Source organism: Galeopterus variegatus, unplaced genomic scaffold (genome assembly GCF_000696425.1).
Source record: "Galeopterus variegatus unplaced genomic scaffold, G_variegatus-3.0.2 Scaffold302, whole genome shotgun sequence".
In the NCBI taxonomy this organism is placed as follows: domain Eukaryota; kingdom Metazoa; phylum Chordata; class Mammalia; order Dermoptera; family Cynocephalidae; genus Galeopterus; species Galeopterus variegatus.
In genome coordinates, this window is record NW_007726413.1 from 555,672 (window position 1) to 572,151 (window position 16,480).

The 16,480-nt window shown below is 37.1% G+C and overlaps 1 protein-coding gene across 1 annotated transcript in view; it reads left to right on the top strand.

Moving 5' to 3' along the window:
* The window catches only part of POLE2 (polymerase (DNA directed), epsilon 2, accessory subunit), a 29,582-nt gene that overhangs the window by 8,219 nt on the left and 4,883 nt on the right, over positions 1 to 16,480 (top strand). The window contains exons 5-17 of the mRNA XM_008567194.1: positions 555 to 632; positions 765 to 858; positions 4,674 to 4,748; positions 6,077 to 6,160; positions 6,740 to 6,796; positions 7,384 to 7,432; positions 8,020 to 8,092; positions 12,236 to 12,408; positions 13,071 to 13,160; positions 13,325 to 13,379; positions 13,951 to 14,010; positions 14,096 to 14,173; positions 15,748 to 15,856. Of these exons, the coding sequence (XP_008565416.1) occupies positions 555 to 632; positions 765 to 858; positions 4,674 to 4,748; positions 6,077 to 6,160; positions 6,740 to 6,796; positions 7,384 to 7,432; positions 8,020 to 8,092; positions 12,236 to 12,408; positions 13,071 to 13,160; positions 13,325 to 13,379; positions 13,951 to 14,010; positions 14,096 to 14,173; positions 15,748 to 15,856 (1,075 nt within the window). The remainder of the gene's footprint in view (positions 1 to 554; positions 633 to 764; positions 859 to 4,673; positions 4,749 to 6,076; positions 6,161 to 6,739; positions 6,797 to 7,383; positions 7,433 to 8,019; positions 8,093 to 12,235; positions 12,409 to 13,070; positions 13,161 to 13,324; positions 13,380 to 13,950; positions 14,011 to 14,095; positions 14,174 to 15,747; positions 15,857 to 16,480) is intronic.

Below are 16,480 nucleotides of genomic sequence, written 5' to 3' on the forward strand. Positions count from 1 at the left end.
TTTTTTTTTTTTTTCCTTTTTGTCTTTTTTCGTGACCGGCAACGGATCGCAACCCTCAGTGTCGCGCCCGTACTTGACCGGGACCGGCAACGGGATCGCAACCCTCGGTGCTGCTCCCACACCTCGCTCAGCCAGTGAGCGGCCGGTCTGTATGTGGGATCCGAACCCTCGGCGGGAGCGCCGCCACACTTCCCAAGCAGCGCACTGTAGCAGTGCGCCACCGGGCCAGCCCGGGAGAGATTTTTTTTTAAGATGTGACTTTTTATATATAAGTGTTCTTTTTCAACACATGCCATTCTTAAATTAGAAGTTAACTTGATTAATATTTTTTCTTGAGTGTATTGGCAATGCTTCTTGTTTCTTGAAAGGAAAATGCACAAGCTAAAAATTTTACACGCATATTATTTTTGAAATTGAGAAATTGTATATATCGTTTGAGATAATATGAGATGTATATTGTGTATGACATAGGATTATAAGGTAAGTTATTGTGTTCACCTGGAATACTTATGTTTTAGTAAATCAGGTCTGTGTTTTTGTGGGATGTTTTTCAGAGAACATATTTTCAATATCATAGGAGCATTTGATATTCCACGCTTTGTGTACAATTCAGAAAGAAAAAAATTTCTCCCGTAAGTAACCATCTATTGATTTTAAGTTAATTTCAAATGTGTATTTGTTTCAGAAGGTATGTAGTCTCATGTTTCACTTTTGGCCCACCTTTGTGTGTTGTGATAGTCAAAATGGGTATTTCTTTTTCCTAGTCTGTTAATGACCAGTCACCCTGCACCAAATTTATTTGGAATGGCAAGAGATAAAGCAGAGCTGTTTCGTGAACGATATACCATTTTGCACCAGGTAACTTGGGGGTGGGGTGGGGAGGGGAACATCAGGTAAACTAGGGGAAAAAAGAGACTATTTCAGCTTAGGGAAATCTCAGGGATATTTAAAAAATGGAATTTTGTAGTCCAAGGTTGGTCGTTCAACTGACTACTCTTGGGCTCCTTGTGACTGAGACCATACAGGGGATACAGAGATGAAAAAGATTTTTTCTCCTTAACGATAATGATGACGATACCGATAGTAGCTAATGTTTAATACATGATTTTGATATACTAGACACTGTTTAGCACTTCACATACATTATTTACCTCATTTAATCCTCACAACACCAATATATATAGAAATGCTATTATTATCCCCATTTTATAAATGAGGAAACTGAGGTCTAGCGATGTTTAGTAACTTACTCAAAGATCATATGTAATAAGTAGACACAAGATTTTAATCCACTCTGTCTGACTTGGTAGCCCAACCTATTATACTATACTACCTTCAAGCAGCTTACAATCTGTGAAGTTAAAGACATTGGCACAAATATAAAGTAGAATTTTATATGTGCTATAAAAGATACATGCAGAATGCATTTGATGGAAATATCAGGGAAGGCTTCAAGGTAACAATGGCATTTGACATGGGTCTTGATTGCTTGGATCTTGTGGAAATGAAAAGGAAAGGTGTGAACAAAGGCACAGCAGAAGGAAGAAATGGACTCTGCAGGAAATGATGAGCAATCAGGAGTAGCATGGAATAAGTTTGGAAAGGTAAGTGGCAGCCAAATCATGGGACCACCTTGGATGCTACTCTTGGAAGTTGGGACTCTGTTCTGGTATAAGGAGTCTTGGAATACCAGAGAAACTTAATCACAGCTGGGTTTGTTGAATGCTTCCTCTACTAGCAGATTTTGGGATGAATTAGAGTGTGAGCAAAGACTTAAGAGGAGCCTGTGGTATTAGTCCTGGCATAAATGATAGCCTGGATAAAGGAAGTGGCAAGTGGAATAGAAAGAAGGAACATCACTGGAGCAGTGGAAACTGTAGTTCTTGGTGACTGACTGGATGTGAAGGAGAAGGGAGAGAGTGAAGAATCAAAGATGATTAAGGCTTTCAATCTGAGAGAGTACAATAGAATAATGATAGTATGTTAACAAACAGGAAAAAGAGAACATTTGCATAAGATGATGGCAGGTTCTATTTTAAGCATTTGAGTTATCTTTGGCAAGAGGATATCAGGTGAAATGTACATCTGGGGAGCTAAGGAGAGGGATCTGGGCAGAGAGAAAGAGATTTAGGGGGCATCTGCACAGAGTAAAAAATGGAACTGTAAGGATGAGACCCTGAGAGAAAGAGAGGAGATAGAAAAGGGAAGAGGATAGAATTTGGGGGCCAGGCTAGGATGGTGTTATAAGGCAGAAGCACAAGAAGGTTTCAAGGGAGGATGGTCTGCAGTAGGAAGTACTGAAAAAAGGCAGAAGAGAATGAGCACTGAGGGTGCCTGCTCTCTCCTGCTTCTGTCACCTACATGATGTTGCCAGATTAATCTTCCTGAAGTGTAGCTCTGACCATGTCATGGTTTTGCACAGAAGTCTTTCAAGGAAGTTTACAGCTATTGAATTAAATACAAGTTATCCTTAATATTTGAAATCTTCTATTACACGTTTTTGGTCTGATCTCTACTTTTCCTCTGATCATACTCTGTGCTGGAGCCAGAACTGAAATATAGAATTATTGTTTCTGTTTCTTCCATTTCTTCTGTGACTTTGCTTATATGTTTGTCTGTTCTTCCCTGTATCTCCACTGTTGAAACCCCCCTAATTCCAGAAGGCCCTTCTCAAATTCCTCCTTGTTTCTGAAGCCCCACTTGATCTCCAGTTGGATACAATCTCTGTGTGCTTTAAACCCACTGAGGAGTAAGTCTTCTATGTCTCTTACTAAAATTGGGCCTGCCTTGCATTTGGGGTGCTTACCTCTCTTTCAGGCTCCTTGTTTATTTTCTCTGCCAGATTTGCCACTTTTTACAGAGAAGATGCTCAGTAAATACCACATTTCTTTTTTTTTCTTTTTTAAAAATATGTTTCAAGTCTGCTGTATTATTTTGGGTGTGTCACTTAGCTCTTCTGAGCCTCATTTTTCTAATTTGTGAAATTGTTGAATTTCAGTCCATTCATACTTTCATTGCAATTATCTTCCTGAAAATGAATCTGATTTTATCATTATCCTACTTCACAATATTTGTTTTCCATTATCTATTAGATAAACTTCTGGGCTTGGCATACAAAGCCTATTTTGTCAGGGCTTTTAGTTCGAGGTTACAGAAACTAAAACTGACTAAAACTGAAAAAGGAATATACATATTGATGTGGCTTGTATTACCGAGAAGTCTAGAGGTCCACCAGTTTCACACATGGCCGGATCCAGGTGCTCAAGCAATGTTATAAGGCATCTGCCTTTTTCCATGTCCCAGCTCTTTTAAAAGAATTTTGTTTACTTTCAAATTGATTCTCCCTGTGGGGAGACAAAGATGGCCACTAGTATCCTTATCAACTTTTGGAGAGTTTCTCTTTCCTAATAGTCATAAGAAAAGTATTAAATATGTTTTTTATTGGTCTAGCTTGAGGCACTTGCTCATCTTTGAACCAATCACTGGCCAAAATGTTGGAGTATTTTCATTTTCGTCTTTTTTGTCTTTTTTTTATTTTGGCTTTTTCCGTGTCCGGCAACGGATCGCAACCCTCAGTGTTGACCCCGTACTGGACCGGGGACCGGCAACGGGATTGCAACCCTCAGTGTTGCTCCCGCGCCTCGCTCAGCCAGTGAGCGGGAACCGGTCCGTCTGTGGGATCCGAACCCTCGGGCGGGAGCGCCGCCGCCCTTCCCAAGCACCGCACTATCCAGTGCGCCACCGGGCCGGCCCAGTATTTTCATTTTCGTCTTTTTTGTCTTTTTTTTATTTTAGCTTTTTCCGTGTCCGGCTACGGATCGCAACCCTCAGTGTTGACCCCGTACTGGACCGGGGACCGGCAACGGGATTGCAACCCTCAGTGTTGCTCCCGCGCCTCGCTCAGCCAGTGAGCGGGAACCGGTCCGTCTGTGGGATCCGAACCCTCGGGCGGGAGCGCCGCCGCACTTCCCAAGCAGCGCACTATCCAGTGCGCCACCGGGCCGGCCCAGTATTTTCATTTTCTAGGCCGTGATTGCCTGTCTGTATAAGAGGTAGAGGGGGAGGAAGCCCTACCTAAACCACATGGGGGAGGGATGGTTCCCCAAATAGATGCTCTTACTAATCTCTTGCCTTTTCTGACATTCCGCCTTGGGCACCCCATGGTCCAAGAGTAGTAAAATCCCATAGCTTCTCAAATACTCCTTTACTCTTATAATTCTTTCTTTTGACACAACCCTTCCTCTGCCTGAACTGTTTTGTCTCAGCCTCCTTTAGTTTCTTACTAGCCAAGAATTAGTTATCATTTTATGGCCCCTTTGGCCCAGGGCACAGTCTGCTCTCATAGTAGTTTGTTGTACAGTGGTCTGTTGACATCTCTCTCACTAGCCCCGGTGCCCTGAGGGTGACATTTGATTTGTTGTCTTCGTATCCTCAGCCCAGAGCACACTGCTTGCCAGGCACACAATAGACCTTTTTAAAAATTTTTTTCAATAATTTTTTTATTTTAAAAATTACTAGATACTTGTATGTTGTTAAATTTTATGGGTTTTCAAATTTTTTGAGAATAGGTAATAGTGACATTAGTTTGAGGACAGTGTTTCATCAGGGTACTGTTTCAGTGAATCTTTGAAATGTCTGTTTCAGTAATTCATGTGAATCTTTCTTTTTTATAGAGGACTCACAGACATGAGTTATTTACTCCTCCAGTAATAGGTTCTCATCCTGATGAAAGTGGAAGCAAATTCCAGGTTAGAATATTACACTAGTTATTCAGGGGTTGTAAGTATAAAAGTTTAATATTTATTGCTTAATTCTAATTCATTGAATTTTAAATGAAAATAAACTACTGGTAACTGATTAACTAGCTAACTAGCCTGGTTGCATACCCACTGTTGATGAAGTCTGTGCCTAGTGTCCTAAGTCCTACAAATCTCTAATAGAAACTTACTTCCTTCTTTGAGGCAGGCCCCGATACAGTGGTAGCCCCCAAATACTGTCTGGCCTCCAAGACAGATCCCTAGTCCTCCTAGTTCATTTGCTGGATGCTACAACTTTTCAACATTAGCCCTTCTTGTTCTCACTCATACTCAAAAATACTGGTCCTTTCCCAACTCATTCCTCTAGTGACCACCACACGGTTGTTCAACTAAAATGTGCTAAATCAGTTGGAGTGAGAACCTTACTTAAGTTCTAAGAAAACAACATTTATAGAATGAATGAAAGAACACAGGCTGGCCCCACGGTTGTTAGGATCTGAGGAATAGAGGAGAAAGGGAGAATGTTTTCTGTTGATAAAAAGTAAGTGTGTACTTCTTCCATTGTTGTACTTTTATGCTTTGGAAAGCGATTACCTGACATAATCACTTTTATTCCAGCAACATGCCTGGTTGCTGTCAGTCCATCTGTGGCTTTGTGCTTCCTGTCCAGCACACAGAACCCTGCTGGGGGATAGTCTTTATCTCCTGTCTAGGTCTCACCATTTCCATGAGGCTCCGTATGGGTTTTGAAGAGGCCCCGCCTCTTCCAATGTTTATTAAATTCTCTAACATGTTAGATCAGAATTCATTGTGATAAGCAATCTGAAAAATCTAAAACAATCATTCTAGGTAATGTTCAAATTAATGTTCGATGGCAGCAGCCAAAGAACTTTCTGATGTATCCTCATAATGGCAGCCTTTCAAATACTAAATAAAATTAGAATATGCCATTTTAAGTAGCTCATTAATTTTTGAGAGGTACTGATCATATAAAATAAATAAAATTGATATTCTTTTATATATTTGAAAAATAAGCGTACTTATCATTATTCAGAATGATATGGTATGAGGCTTCAGTCATTGGTAGGGCCTGAGTCGATATGGTGTTTCTGTAGGCGTAATTATTCCAGGTCATCATACATTTGATATTTTAGCTTTTTGTATGATAAAATTAAACTTTCTAAGTTTTATTTTATTTTCTACTGTAAAGTAGTTATATTTACTGAAATATATACTCAAAATTTACTTATTTATAAAAAGGTTAGTTTCTTAAAAGAATATATGTTCAATCTGTAAGAATTTATTTTGTTTTATTTTAGCTTAAAACAGTAGAAACCTTGCTGGGTAGTACAACCAAAATTGGAGATGTGATTGTTCTTGGAATGATAACCCAGTTAAAAGAGGTAAGTTTAACTTAATAAGCATCAAACTTTTATTTTAGCCTCAGACTGATGAAATGTCAGTTATATAGATCATTTCTATAGAGGGTACAGAAACTTATTTGTCATTGAAGACTCTCACCTCAGTCACTCAAGTAACCTTTTGGTCTGTTTGGTTTCCTGAATAGACCTAAGGAAGGATGTCTCGTCTAGGAGCCAAGTTTGCGTAGCCTGAAATTGGGCCCCAGTGACCTTGTGGTTGAACTGAGAGTACTGGGTTTCTGAACAAGCAAGGTGCAGACCACATCCTGCTTTCCTGTACACTGTTGACTCTGTTAGACGAAGGCATCTGGCGAGTAGAGACCTTCCTTATGGCAGCCAGCTAATGTCCCTTTTGCCATCTCTTGATCTATAGCAGTCATTTCCTAGGGTACTTGTGAGGAGTCTGAGTCAAGTAAATAGAAAATCCTGGACTAGAAATAGCTGGTTTTTTAAAAATCCACTGTTCCTTCTACTGTAGTCTGTTGTCAAACTTGTGTTTTAATTATTTTGTCATAGCATTCATTTTTACATAAACATGGATATATTTCTTTTTTTTTTTAGGGTAAATTTTTTCTGGAAGATCCTACTGGAACGGTACAACTGGATCTCAGTAAAGCTATATCCTTCACTTTTCTTTATTATTTTATTTTATTTAAAAATTTTTAAAATTTATTTGTTTTTGGCAGCTGGCTGGTCTGGGGACTGAACCCTTGACCTTGGTGTTATAACACCATGCTCTGAGCTAACTGGCCAGTCCCAATTTTTTTTTTTTTCCTTTATATTTTTAAATCTACGTTGCATGAATTGTGGAATTGATTCTATATCATTCTTATGTTTATCTGTTTGGGTTCCCAGTGTAACTTCCGTATGGTGGTGTAGGAATACAGAGATATAATCCTAAACAGGGACAAAACAACTTTAATTTCCCCTTATTTGGAGAATCCAGACAAATTGCTGAGGAAGTTTATAACATGCTACAAATAATCTAAACTGTCAGTATTGCCAGATTACATCTTAGAATTAAACATGGGGACATTTAAACCTAAATTTTTTTATGATATGGTCTAAGCTATGGTCTCTTTACAGTTTCAAATGTAAAGTCTTTGAATTTATTATTTAAAAGTCCCATTGAGCTCACAATGTATGTTGACTTTATCATTGCCTCAAGCATAAAAATAGAATTATTTTCCTCAACTACTGTGTACCAGTTCCACAGTGGTTTATATACAGAGGCATGCTTTGTCTTAGCAGAAGGTAAGTCAGTATACTTTTTTCCTGTCCTCCTCATTGTTCTACAGTCAAACCGTTTCTACATTAGGTAAAATTTGTTAACGTGATATAATTTGGGAGAACATTGATTATGAGAGCATATTTTTGATAACATAAAATAACTCTTGATTGCTCATAGGCTAATAGAAACCTTTTTGGGGTGATGAAAATGTTCTGAAGTTAGGTAGTGGTGATGACTGCACTACTTGTCAATATACTAAAAACCCACTGAATTGTACGCTTTTAAAGGGTGAATTATATAGTATGTGAATTATGTCTCAAAGTTGAAAAAACTTTTAGATTTTATATAGGGCCATAAAATGAAATTTTTCCTAATTTATATACCTATCTGTCTGCACTGCAATATGTATTATGAAATTGAAAAGTGAAATTAGAATTTAGACTGTGGATCTGAAGTTGGTATGTGGCTCAGTGAGATTGGCAACTTCTATAGTTAGATTGTAGGGCATAAGACTATAGCCTAGCATTATTGCTTTGTTTAACATAGTTTTGTCCTTTCAAACAAGGAGAATTGGACAAATGAAAGTGATTTGTTACTTATTTATTTTCAGGTTGGTTTGAAGATCAAGTGTTTCATGTCAACGCCTTTGGATTTCCACCCACTGAGCCATCTAGTACTACTAGGTATTAAAATGCTTGATTTAAACTCTACAGGAATTTTGTAATACTGGCAGTAGTGAAAGTAAGATAGTATATCATACATATCTCAGTTATTATAAAGTCTCAGGCTTTGTGTCAAAGTGGGAAGAGCAATGGCAAATAAGAGTTAGAAGACTGGGTTTTATAGGTAATGTGAAAACTAGCAGATTGGCCCTAGATTTATTGCAATACCAACTTTGTACTTCAGCTTTAACTGGGAAAGATTTCTAATCTACTTGTCTTACTTATCAGTAGGGTTGATGATAAGTTCAAGTGAGGTAAGAGAGATAGGAAAACACTTAGAAGAATATAATACCCAATAATAAAAAAAATAAAGAATATAATTCCCATGTTAATATAAGGTTCATATTTTTATATTCTACTAATAAATGAAAATTATAAGAGGCAGATTATAGCTCCTTCATATAAGCAAAAGTGTCATTTTAGAGCTATTCCAAAGGGCCTTTTCTGTGAGGAACTGAGTTTCCTGTCACTCGAGGTATTTGAGAAGAGGCTGAATGGTGGTGTAAAAGGTATTGATAGTGACTGGTGGGTTGAATGTAGTCTATAGACCTTTTCTTTTTTCTCCCCACTTTGAGGTGTTAAAAAACATTTTGAATTAATTTCCAATGTATAAAAATTAGGGGATTTCTCATAAAAGTCTAGATTTCTGAGTTCTCTTGGACAATCAGATCTGGCAATACAGCACCTGACTTCTCACCTGGCAAAAACTCTATTACACCTTGGTCAGGGCTTGTACACTGCTTCGATGTTACTTTCCTGGAACCTGTAAGCATTTGAGTTTTCTACCTCTGGAGGAATTAAAGTAGTTGCCTTCTAATCTTGAGATTCTACATTGATGGTGATGAATTCAATAAGAGTGAGGGTTGAGGTGTTAGTACTCATATGCCTGTAAATTCAGGGTGCAGAGGCAACATTTTCTGGCTGGTCATCATTGGCTGGGCAGCCTTTGCAGTGCCCCTCCTCTTCCTGTTGAAGTAATCCAGGGAAAGGGATCATGCTCAGGAGAACACAAGCCCTAATCAAACTAGCTCACCATTCAGTGAGTGCTTATGGTGCTAGTTTGTGGCTTTTCACAATATGTTAGGTTTTCTTTGGAATATGTTTAGAGCAAAAGTGTTGTTGTCTTGGTGTTTTTGTTTCATAGAAGCTTCAAAATTACTACTTTAGAATGAGAGTTGTCATCAAGGCCATGAGTATTACCATTTGTTTCACTTTAGCCAGGAGATCATTACTATAATGTTTCAAATAGTTTTCCATTTAAATTATTCATTTTCTCTAAATTCAACTGTTTAGTGTGTGCTCAGTACACAAAAGGACTGATATGAGGTGTCAGAAAGTATACTAAAATAAAATATTCATTTTATTCCTTTTAGGATTATAAATTACTTTTCTCTTTTTTTTTTTTCCTTTTTTTTTTAGTCTTTTTTTTTTTTTACTGACCGGTAACAGGATCGCAACCCTTGGTGTTGTGCCCGTCCCGGGGACCGGCAACGGGATCGCAACCCTCGGTGTTGCGCCCGCACCACGCTTAGCCAGTGAGCAGGAACCGGTCACCACATGGGATCCGAACCCTCAGCGGGAGTGCCGCCGCGCTCCCAAGTGGCGCACTCTCCAGTGCGCCACCGGGCCGGCCCAAAATTACTTTTCTCTTAAAATGCCTTCAAGATATAAAATTCAGCGGGCTGTAATCTGGTGGTAGTCAATGGATTCAACAATAGTATTTTACTGTGTACGTTTTATGTGTAAACTACTGTTTTAGGGATACAAATAAGTACAAATAGGCCTATACCATGGTCCCATCCTAAATGGATTTATACTGACTTAATGCCCTTCCCACCATTGCATAGTTAATGCATATAATTTTTTTAGGATACACACTTGCTGAGGCTTCACTGGTATCTTGCTAAGTCTTTCACTGACTGGTATAGGGCATGTGACTTGTGTTTCCTTAGCCCAAAGTGTTAGAGTTCCTAGAATTCCTGAAATATTTTTTTTCAAGTTTGACAGCTTAGGTATCATTAGGTCTTTCTGTTGCTTCCATCTTTGTACCTTATATTCCATGAATGAAGGATGGAAGATGTTAGCAAGGCTTTTCTGAGCTTTAGTTTTTCAAGATATAGCTTATAGGTGTTTCTTTCTGTGATGCTCTAGTTTGTTTGAGTTTATACTTAATTGAAATTATCATACGGTTATATCTACTTACTGCATTCCTCTAATAACTGCAAGATTGTAACTGTAATATCATATCTTTGAAAATACCACATCCAGTTGGTGGGAACAATAACAATAACGGCTACCATGTCTGAGTGTTCACAATGTACTAAACCCTGTGCCCTAAAGGCTTTCCGTACATTATCTCTTTTATTCCTTCCAGTACTGTGTATATAGGTATGAGTCTAACCACTTTGCATTTGAAGAGAGTTGGGTTAAGAAAGGTTGAATAACTTGTCCAAAGTCACACACTTGTTAGTAGCAGAGATGTGTTTTGATCCCAAGCTTTCCAATTCCAGCCATTATACTGCACAAAAAAGAAAAGGAGACTCACCTATGATTCTACCAAACAGAGAAAAACATTTATATTATATATGTATCTATTACTTTATATATATTATTTATATATTTCCTCAATATTCAGGGATTCTAGCTAAAATTTATTTGTAACCCTAAAATCAGTACTCAGGATGGTCTAGCTGGCATTCATGGACATGCAGAACAGCAAAAAATTTGAGTCCCTGGGCATGCATGTTCCCAGCTGAGGTCAAACAAGGCAACACTGCCCTCTTGTTTCAGCCTCATTAAGAGATGACCAGAGGACAGAGATGGTAAGGGGCAGTGCAGGGTAGTGCATGAAGCTCCAACACTGGGGCCAGTTGAGGGGAAGGGGTATGAATCTTAGCTCTGGCACTTATTAGTGGGGCAGCCTCAGGTGAGTCACTTAACACTTCTGAACCTCCTTTTCTTGTTGTTAGAAAGAAAATAGAATCTACCAGGATGAATTGTTCTTAGGATTTAAGATTATAATCTATCTGAGATATGTATATATGTATGTATTTTTCCAAGGGGCAGTGGTTCAGTATTTGCTATTCAGTGTTCATGGTGACTTTATAGAGCATAACTATCACTAATAACAAGTCAGCTATATAACAAGATTCATGTTATCTGGAGGGTTTCTTTTATTCATGAATATAGAGGTCTATATCTATTCCCCTTTTTTGGAACTATAAGTGGAGGCATACCGTACATTGCTTCGTAACCTATTTTTTCATTTAATAATATGCAGTAAACATTTTCTGTTACTGTGAAATGCCTATATTGTTTTATTGAATGATTTGTAACATTCAGCAAATATATTTTTCGCACATCCTATATAGCTACTAGGTAAGGGAGATGGACATTAAACAGTCACCCAAATAATTAGCTGATTACAAATTTGATAAGTTCTACAAGGAGAAATGCAGGGTCCTGCAAGAGTGTATAATGGGAAAATCTAACTTTGTGGATCCTCAGGGGAGGCTTCTCTGGGGTAGTAACATTTAAGCTGGGAACTGCAAGATGTCAGCCAGTATAGAGTGAGTGAGGGTGGTGGAGGCTGGGAGTGTGTAGATCACCCCACTTCCCTATTGACCCTTTCTTGGAGAGCTTTCAGGTTCTTTCCAGTTTTTCACAATTCTTGGATGTAGGTTAATTTTTCTATGTATCCTTAATTCCTTAGGATTAAACTTTCTAGAAGTGGAATTGCTTGGGCAAATGTTTTACACATATTTTGAGGCTTCTATTAGATATTGTTCAAATCGAGTACTCATTTCTCCTATTTTCAACTACATAGGAAATTATGATTTATTTCAATATTTGCTTTAGTCAGTTTTAAGAGACACAGATATAGCCAATTACTTAAATATTTTATTTACTACTTCTGTATTGTTCTCATTTTAGAATGTTTAAATAAACTTGTTTATTTTTTAAGTTCTACAAATAGTACATTTTCATCTATTTACACTGGAAAATAACTTCATTCGATACAAAGAAGATAAATTTGTAAAATTATTAGAAAAATATTTCCAACCGAAGAAAGGATATTAATATAATACTGTTATAATTACCTAGGGCATACTATGGAAATATTAATTTTTTTGGAGGGCCTTCTAATACATCTGTGAAGTCTTCTGCAAAACTAAAACAACTAGAAGATGAGAATAAAGATGCCATGTTTGTGTTTATATCTGATGTTTGGTTGGACCAGGTAGAAGTATTGGAAAAACTTCACACAATGTTTTCTGGTAGGTGTTAATTTTTTTCTATTCTTTTTTTAAAACTTCTATGAGGGTTCATGTCTTAAAACTAAATTCTTTTTAAAAATGTGTCTTTTCAAGTATTCTATTTATTTATTTTTTGGTGACTGGCCATTACAGGGATCAAACCCTGGACCTTGGTGTTATCAGCAGCGTGCTCTAACCAACTGAGCTAACCAGCCAGCCCAAATATTCTATTTTTTAAAGAAACATTGATTTAGTAATGAGACATTTCAAATTAGATTTCATTTTAAAGAGTTACATTATTACATTTGAAAAATAACTCTCTGTGTGTGTATTCATGATAAATAAGAATTATTCCTAAGTATGGTATAAAAGAATGGATAAGAACTTGGGCTTTGGAGTCTGACAGAACTGGGTTTAAGTGTCAGCCTAATACCTTGGCAGGTTATTTAACCTTACTAAGTCACAGCTTATATGAATGTTCTGAGGATTAATTAGGCCAAGATAGGCCCTGGCACATAAGTGCTCAGTAAGTGAGTACTAGTATTACTATTATCTTAATAATAAAGTATTAAAACAAATTATTATAATACTAAATTTTTATTATTAAACACTCATGGTTAAAGGGTTTTTTATTTGATTTCTAGACTATAAAAGTTATATTCATTTATTCTTTTATTGTTTAGGTTATTCACCAGCACCACCAACCTGCTTTATTCTGTGTGGTAATTTTTCATCTGCACCATATGGAAAAAATCAAGTTCAAGCTTTGAAAGGTATTGAGGGTCTTTTTAATAAGAAGCATTTCTATATTTATATAAATTAAATTAATAAGAAATTATCTATGATATTTTAATTGTATTCAAAAGGTTGTATCTAATCAAATATAATTTGATTTATGTGCATTATTTATAAATTAAATATTCCTTTAAAATTTTAGATTCTCTAAAAACTTTGGCAGACATAATATGTGAATACCCAAATATTCACCAAAGGTAATGGTCTCTACTGCTATATTTTTTTATTCAAACAATTAAAAACAAAAATGAGTCCTAAGTTTTATATTAGTGATTATTAAGAAACTAATGAAAGAAAGAGAAAATTGAGAAAAGAGCTGAGATAAAATTATTCTTACATTGTGAAAATGTATGTTACATTGTACTAGAGATTTACAGTGAAAACTATTAAAAGGAAGAGTGATAATTTCAAACATATTTTTAATTTCTTGGTAAAGAGCTTCACTCTTCAATATGATAGTCCCTAGCCACACGTGTCTCTTTAAATTTAAAGTTCATTTATTAAAGTTAAATTTAAAATTCAGTCCATCAGCCATACTACTAGTCACAGGTTAAGCACTCAGTAATTGGACAGTGCTGATATAGAACATTCTTTCATCACACTACCAGACAGTATCGATCTGGACACTTTTAGTAGTTCATTTATTAAAATGCATGAAATTTAAAATTGAAAAAATTCATGATTCAATTAAAGGTAATAACTTGTTTTTAAGCTACTGGACAGTGTTACAATATATTTTTAAATGAATTATGTTGAATTTTGCTACAGTAGTCGTTTTGTGTTTGTACCTGGTCCAGAGGATCCTGGATTTGGTTCCATCTTACCAAGGTAAGTTTTATCAGGTTTTCGCAACAGTAAAGAAAATTTCATGAAATTAAAAATATATACTATATCACATAAATTGTTTTTATAGGCCACCATTTGCTGAAAGCATCACTAACGAATTCAGACAAAGGGTACCATTTTCAGTCTTTACTACTAATCCTTGCAGGTAAATACTAGTATTTTGTGTTACATGTTTTTCCCTTTCATTTAAAATTTAACTTATTAAAATATGTCTCTAAATTTTGACTGTTATGGAATGAATATAAAAATAATTTTTTTTTTGTTTTAGGTTTTTAAAAAGTGAAAATATTTTAACTATATTTAAATAATTCACTAATAATGAATTTAGAAGCTTGAATAATGGATGGAGTTTTAAAAATAGATATTCTCATTACACATCCTTTAAGAAAAGTTACAGCGGAAGAATGTAAAGAATATATATTTATTGTTTATGCTGCTCACTGTAATTATAGGCTCTTAGTATGGGAATACCCTGAGAGTCAGTCCTTGGTTCTGCTTTTTGTTCAGCCTACATTGATTTTTTCAGTGAATTTATCCAGTCCCACAGCTTTAAATATCATTTAGGTATTGACAACTCCCCCATTTATATCTCCAGCTCAGACCTTTCTCCCAAACTCCAGACTCATGTATCCAGTTGCCTACTCATCATCTCCCCTTGGGCATCTAATAGACAACTTAAAAAGTAAACTGCTGATCTCCCTCCCCTATCCCCACCCTGTTCCCCAGCCTGTTCTGTAGCTTTCCCCATCTTAGTTCATGGCACCTTTATCCTTCCAGTTGCTGAGCATAATACTCCGGGGTTTCTCTCACATGCAGTTTTTCAGGAAGTCCTATTGACTTCAAAATATATCCAGAATCTGGCTACCTCTCTCTAACCTCCACCTCTACAACCCTCTACCATCTTCTCTGGCCTGGTTTACTGTAATAGCTTCCTAATCGATCTCTAGCTTCTACTCCATAGTCTATTCTTAACACCGTGTCAGAGTAACTAAGGCATATCATGTCCCCCCGACTTTTGATCCTGAAAGATGGCGCCCCTCATGCCATTCAGTACTGCCCATATCCTTGCAATGATACTCAAAGCCCTGCATGATCTGACCCCGTTACATTATTTCCTCTCCTCCCCTCTTATTCCAGCCACACCAGCCTCCCTTCTGTTCTTGAAGCATGCCAGGCATGCTCCAGTCTTAGGGCCTGTGCTGCTATACTTGTTCCCTCTGCCTGCAGTGCTCTTCCTGTGGGTAGCTGCTTCAATAAGTGCCTCATCCCCATCAAGCCTGGGCTCAGATCACACTTCATTATGAGCCATGCCTGTTCTGATCATCCTATTTAATACTCTAATCTTCTAGACCCTTTCTCCCCATATATAATCCCTCTTAGCCTGTCTTTTTCCCTACATTTAATCATCTTCCAACATCCTACCTAATTATCATGTTTATTGTTTATTTTTTCTGCCCTCCCTCCACCATTAGAATGTAAATTGCATGAGGGCCGGGATCTTTTTGGTCTGTTCGCTCATCTTGAGAATAGCACTGGGCATGTATTGAGAGTTCATTAAATAACTGTCAAATGAATGGATGAATAGACAGACTTTGGTTAGATTTCTTGCTGTGGTGAAAGTAGGAAGTGGGGATGGCTTTGTATTATAAGACATTCTGTCTTTAAAATCACCTCATTTTGTTCTGAGGTAGTCAAACTCAACTACTGTTTTCATTTCAGAATCCAGTATTGTACACAAGAAATAACTGTCTTTCGTGAAGACTTAGTGAATAAAATGTGCAGAAATTGTGTTCGTTTTCCTAGTAGCAATTTGGATATTCCTAATCATGTAAGTTAAGAGTCTTCTTTATTAAACTATCTTTTTTTTTTTTTTTTTTTTTTTTTTTTTTTTTTGACTTTGGTTAGATTTCTTGCTGTGGTGAAAGTAGGAAGTGGGGATGGCTTTGTATTATAAGACATTCTGTCTTTAAAATCACCTCATTTTGTTCTGAGGTAGTCAAACTCAACTACTGTTTTCATTTCAGAATCCAGTATTGTACACAAGAAATAACTGTCTTTCGTGAAGACTTAGTGAATAAAATGTGCAGAAATTGTGTTCGTTTTCCTAGTAGCAATTTGGATATTCCTAATCATGTAAGTTAAGAGTCTTCTTTATTAAACTATCTTTTTTTTTTTTTTTTTTTTTACTTTTTGTCTTTTTTCGTGACCGGCAACGGGATCGCAACCCTCAGTGTCGCGCCCGTACCGTACCGGACCAGGACCGGCAACGGGATCGCAACCCTCGGTGTCGCGCCCGCACCTCGCTCAGCCAGTGAGCGGCCGGTCTGTATGTGGGATCCGAACCCTCGGTGGGAGCGCCACCGCGCTCCCAAGCGGCACACTGTAGCAGTGCGCCACCGGGCCGGCCCTTTATTAAACTATCTTACATGTTGCAATATATAAAATTTTGTTC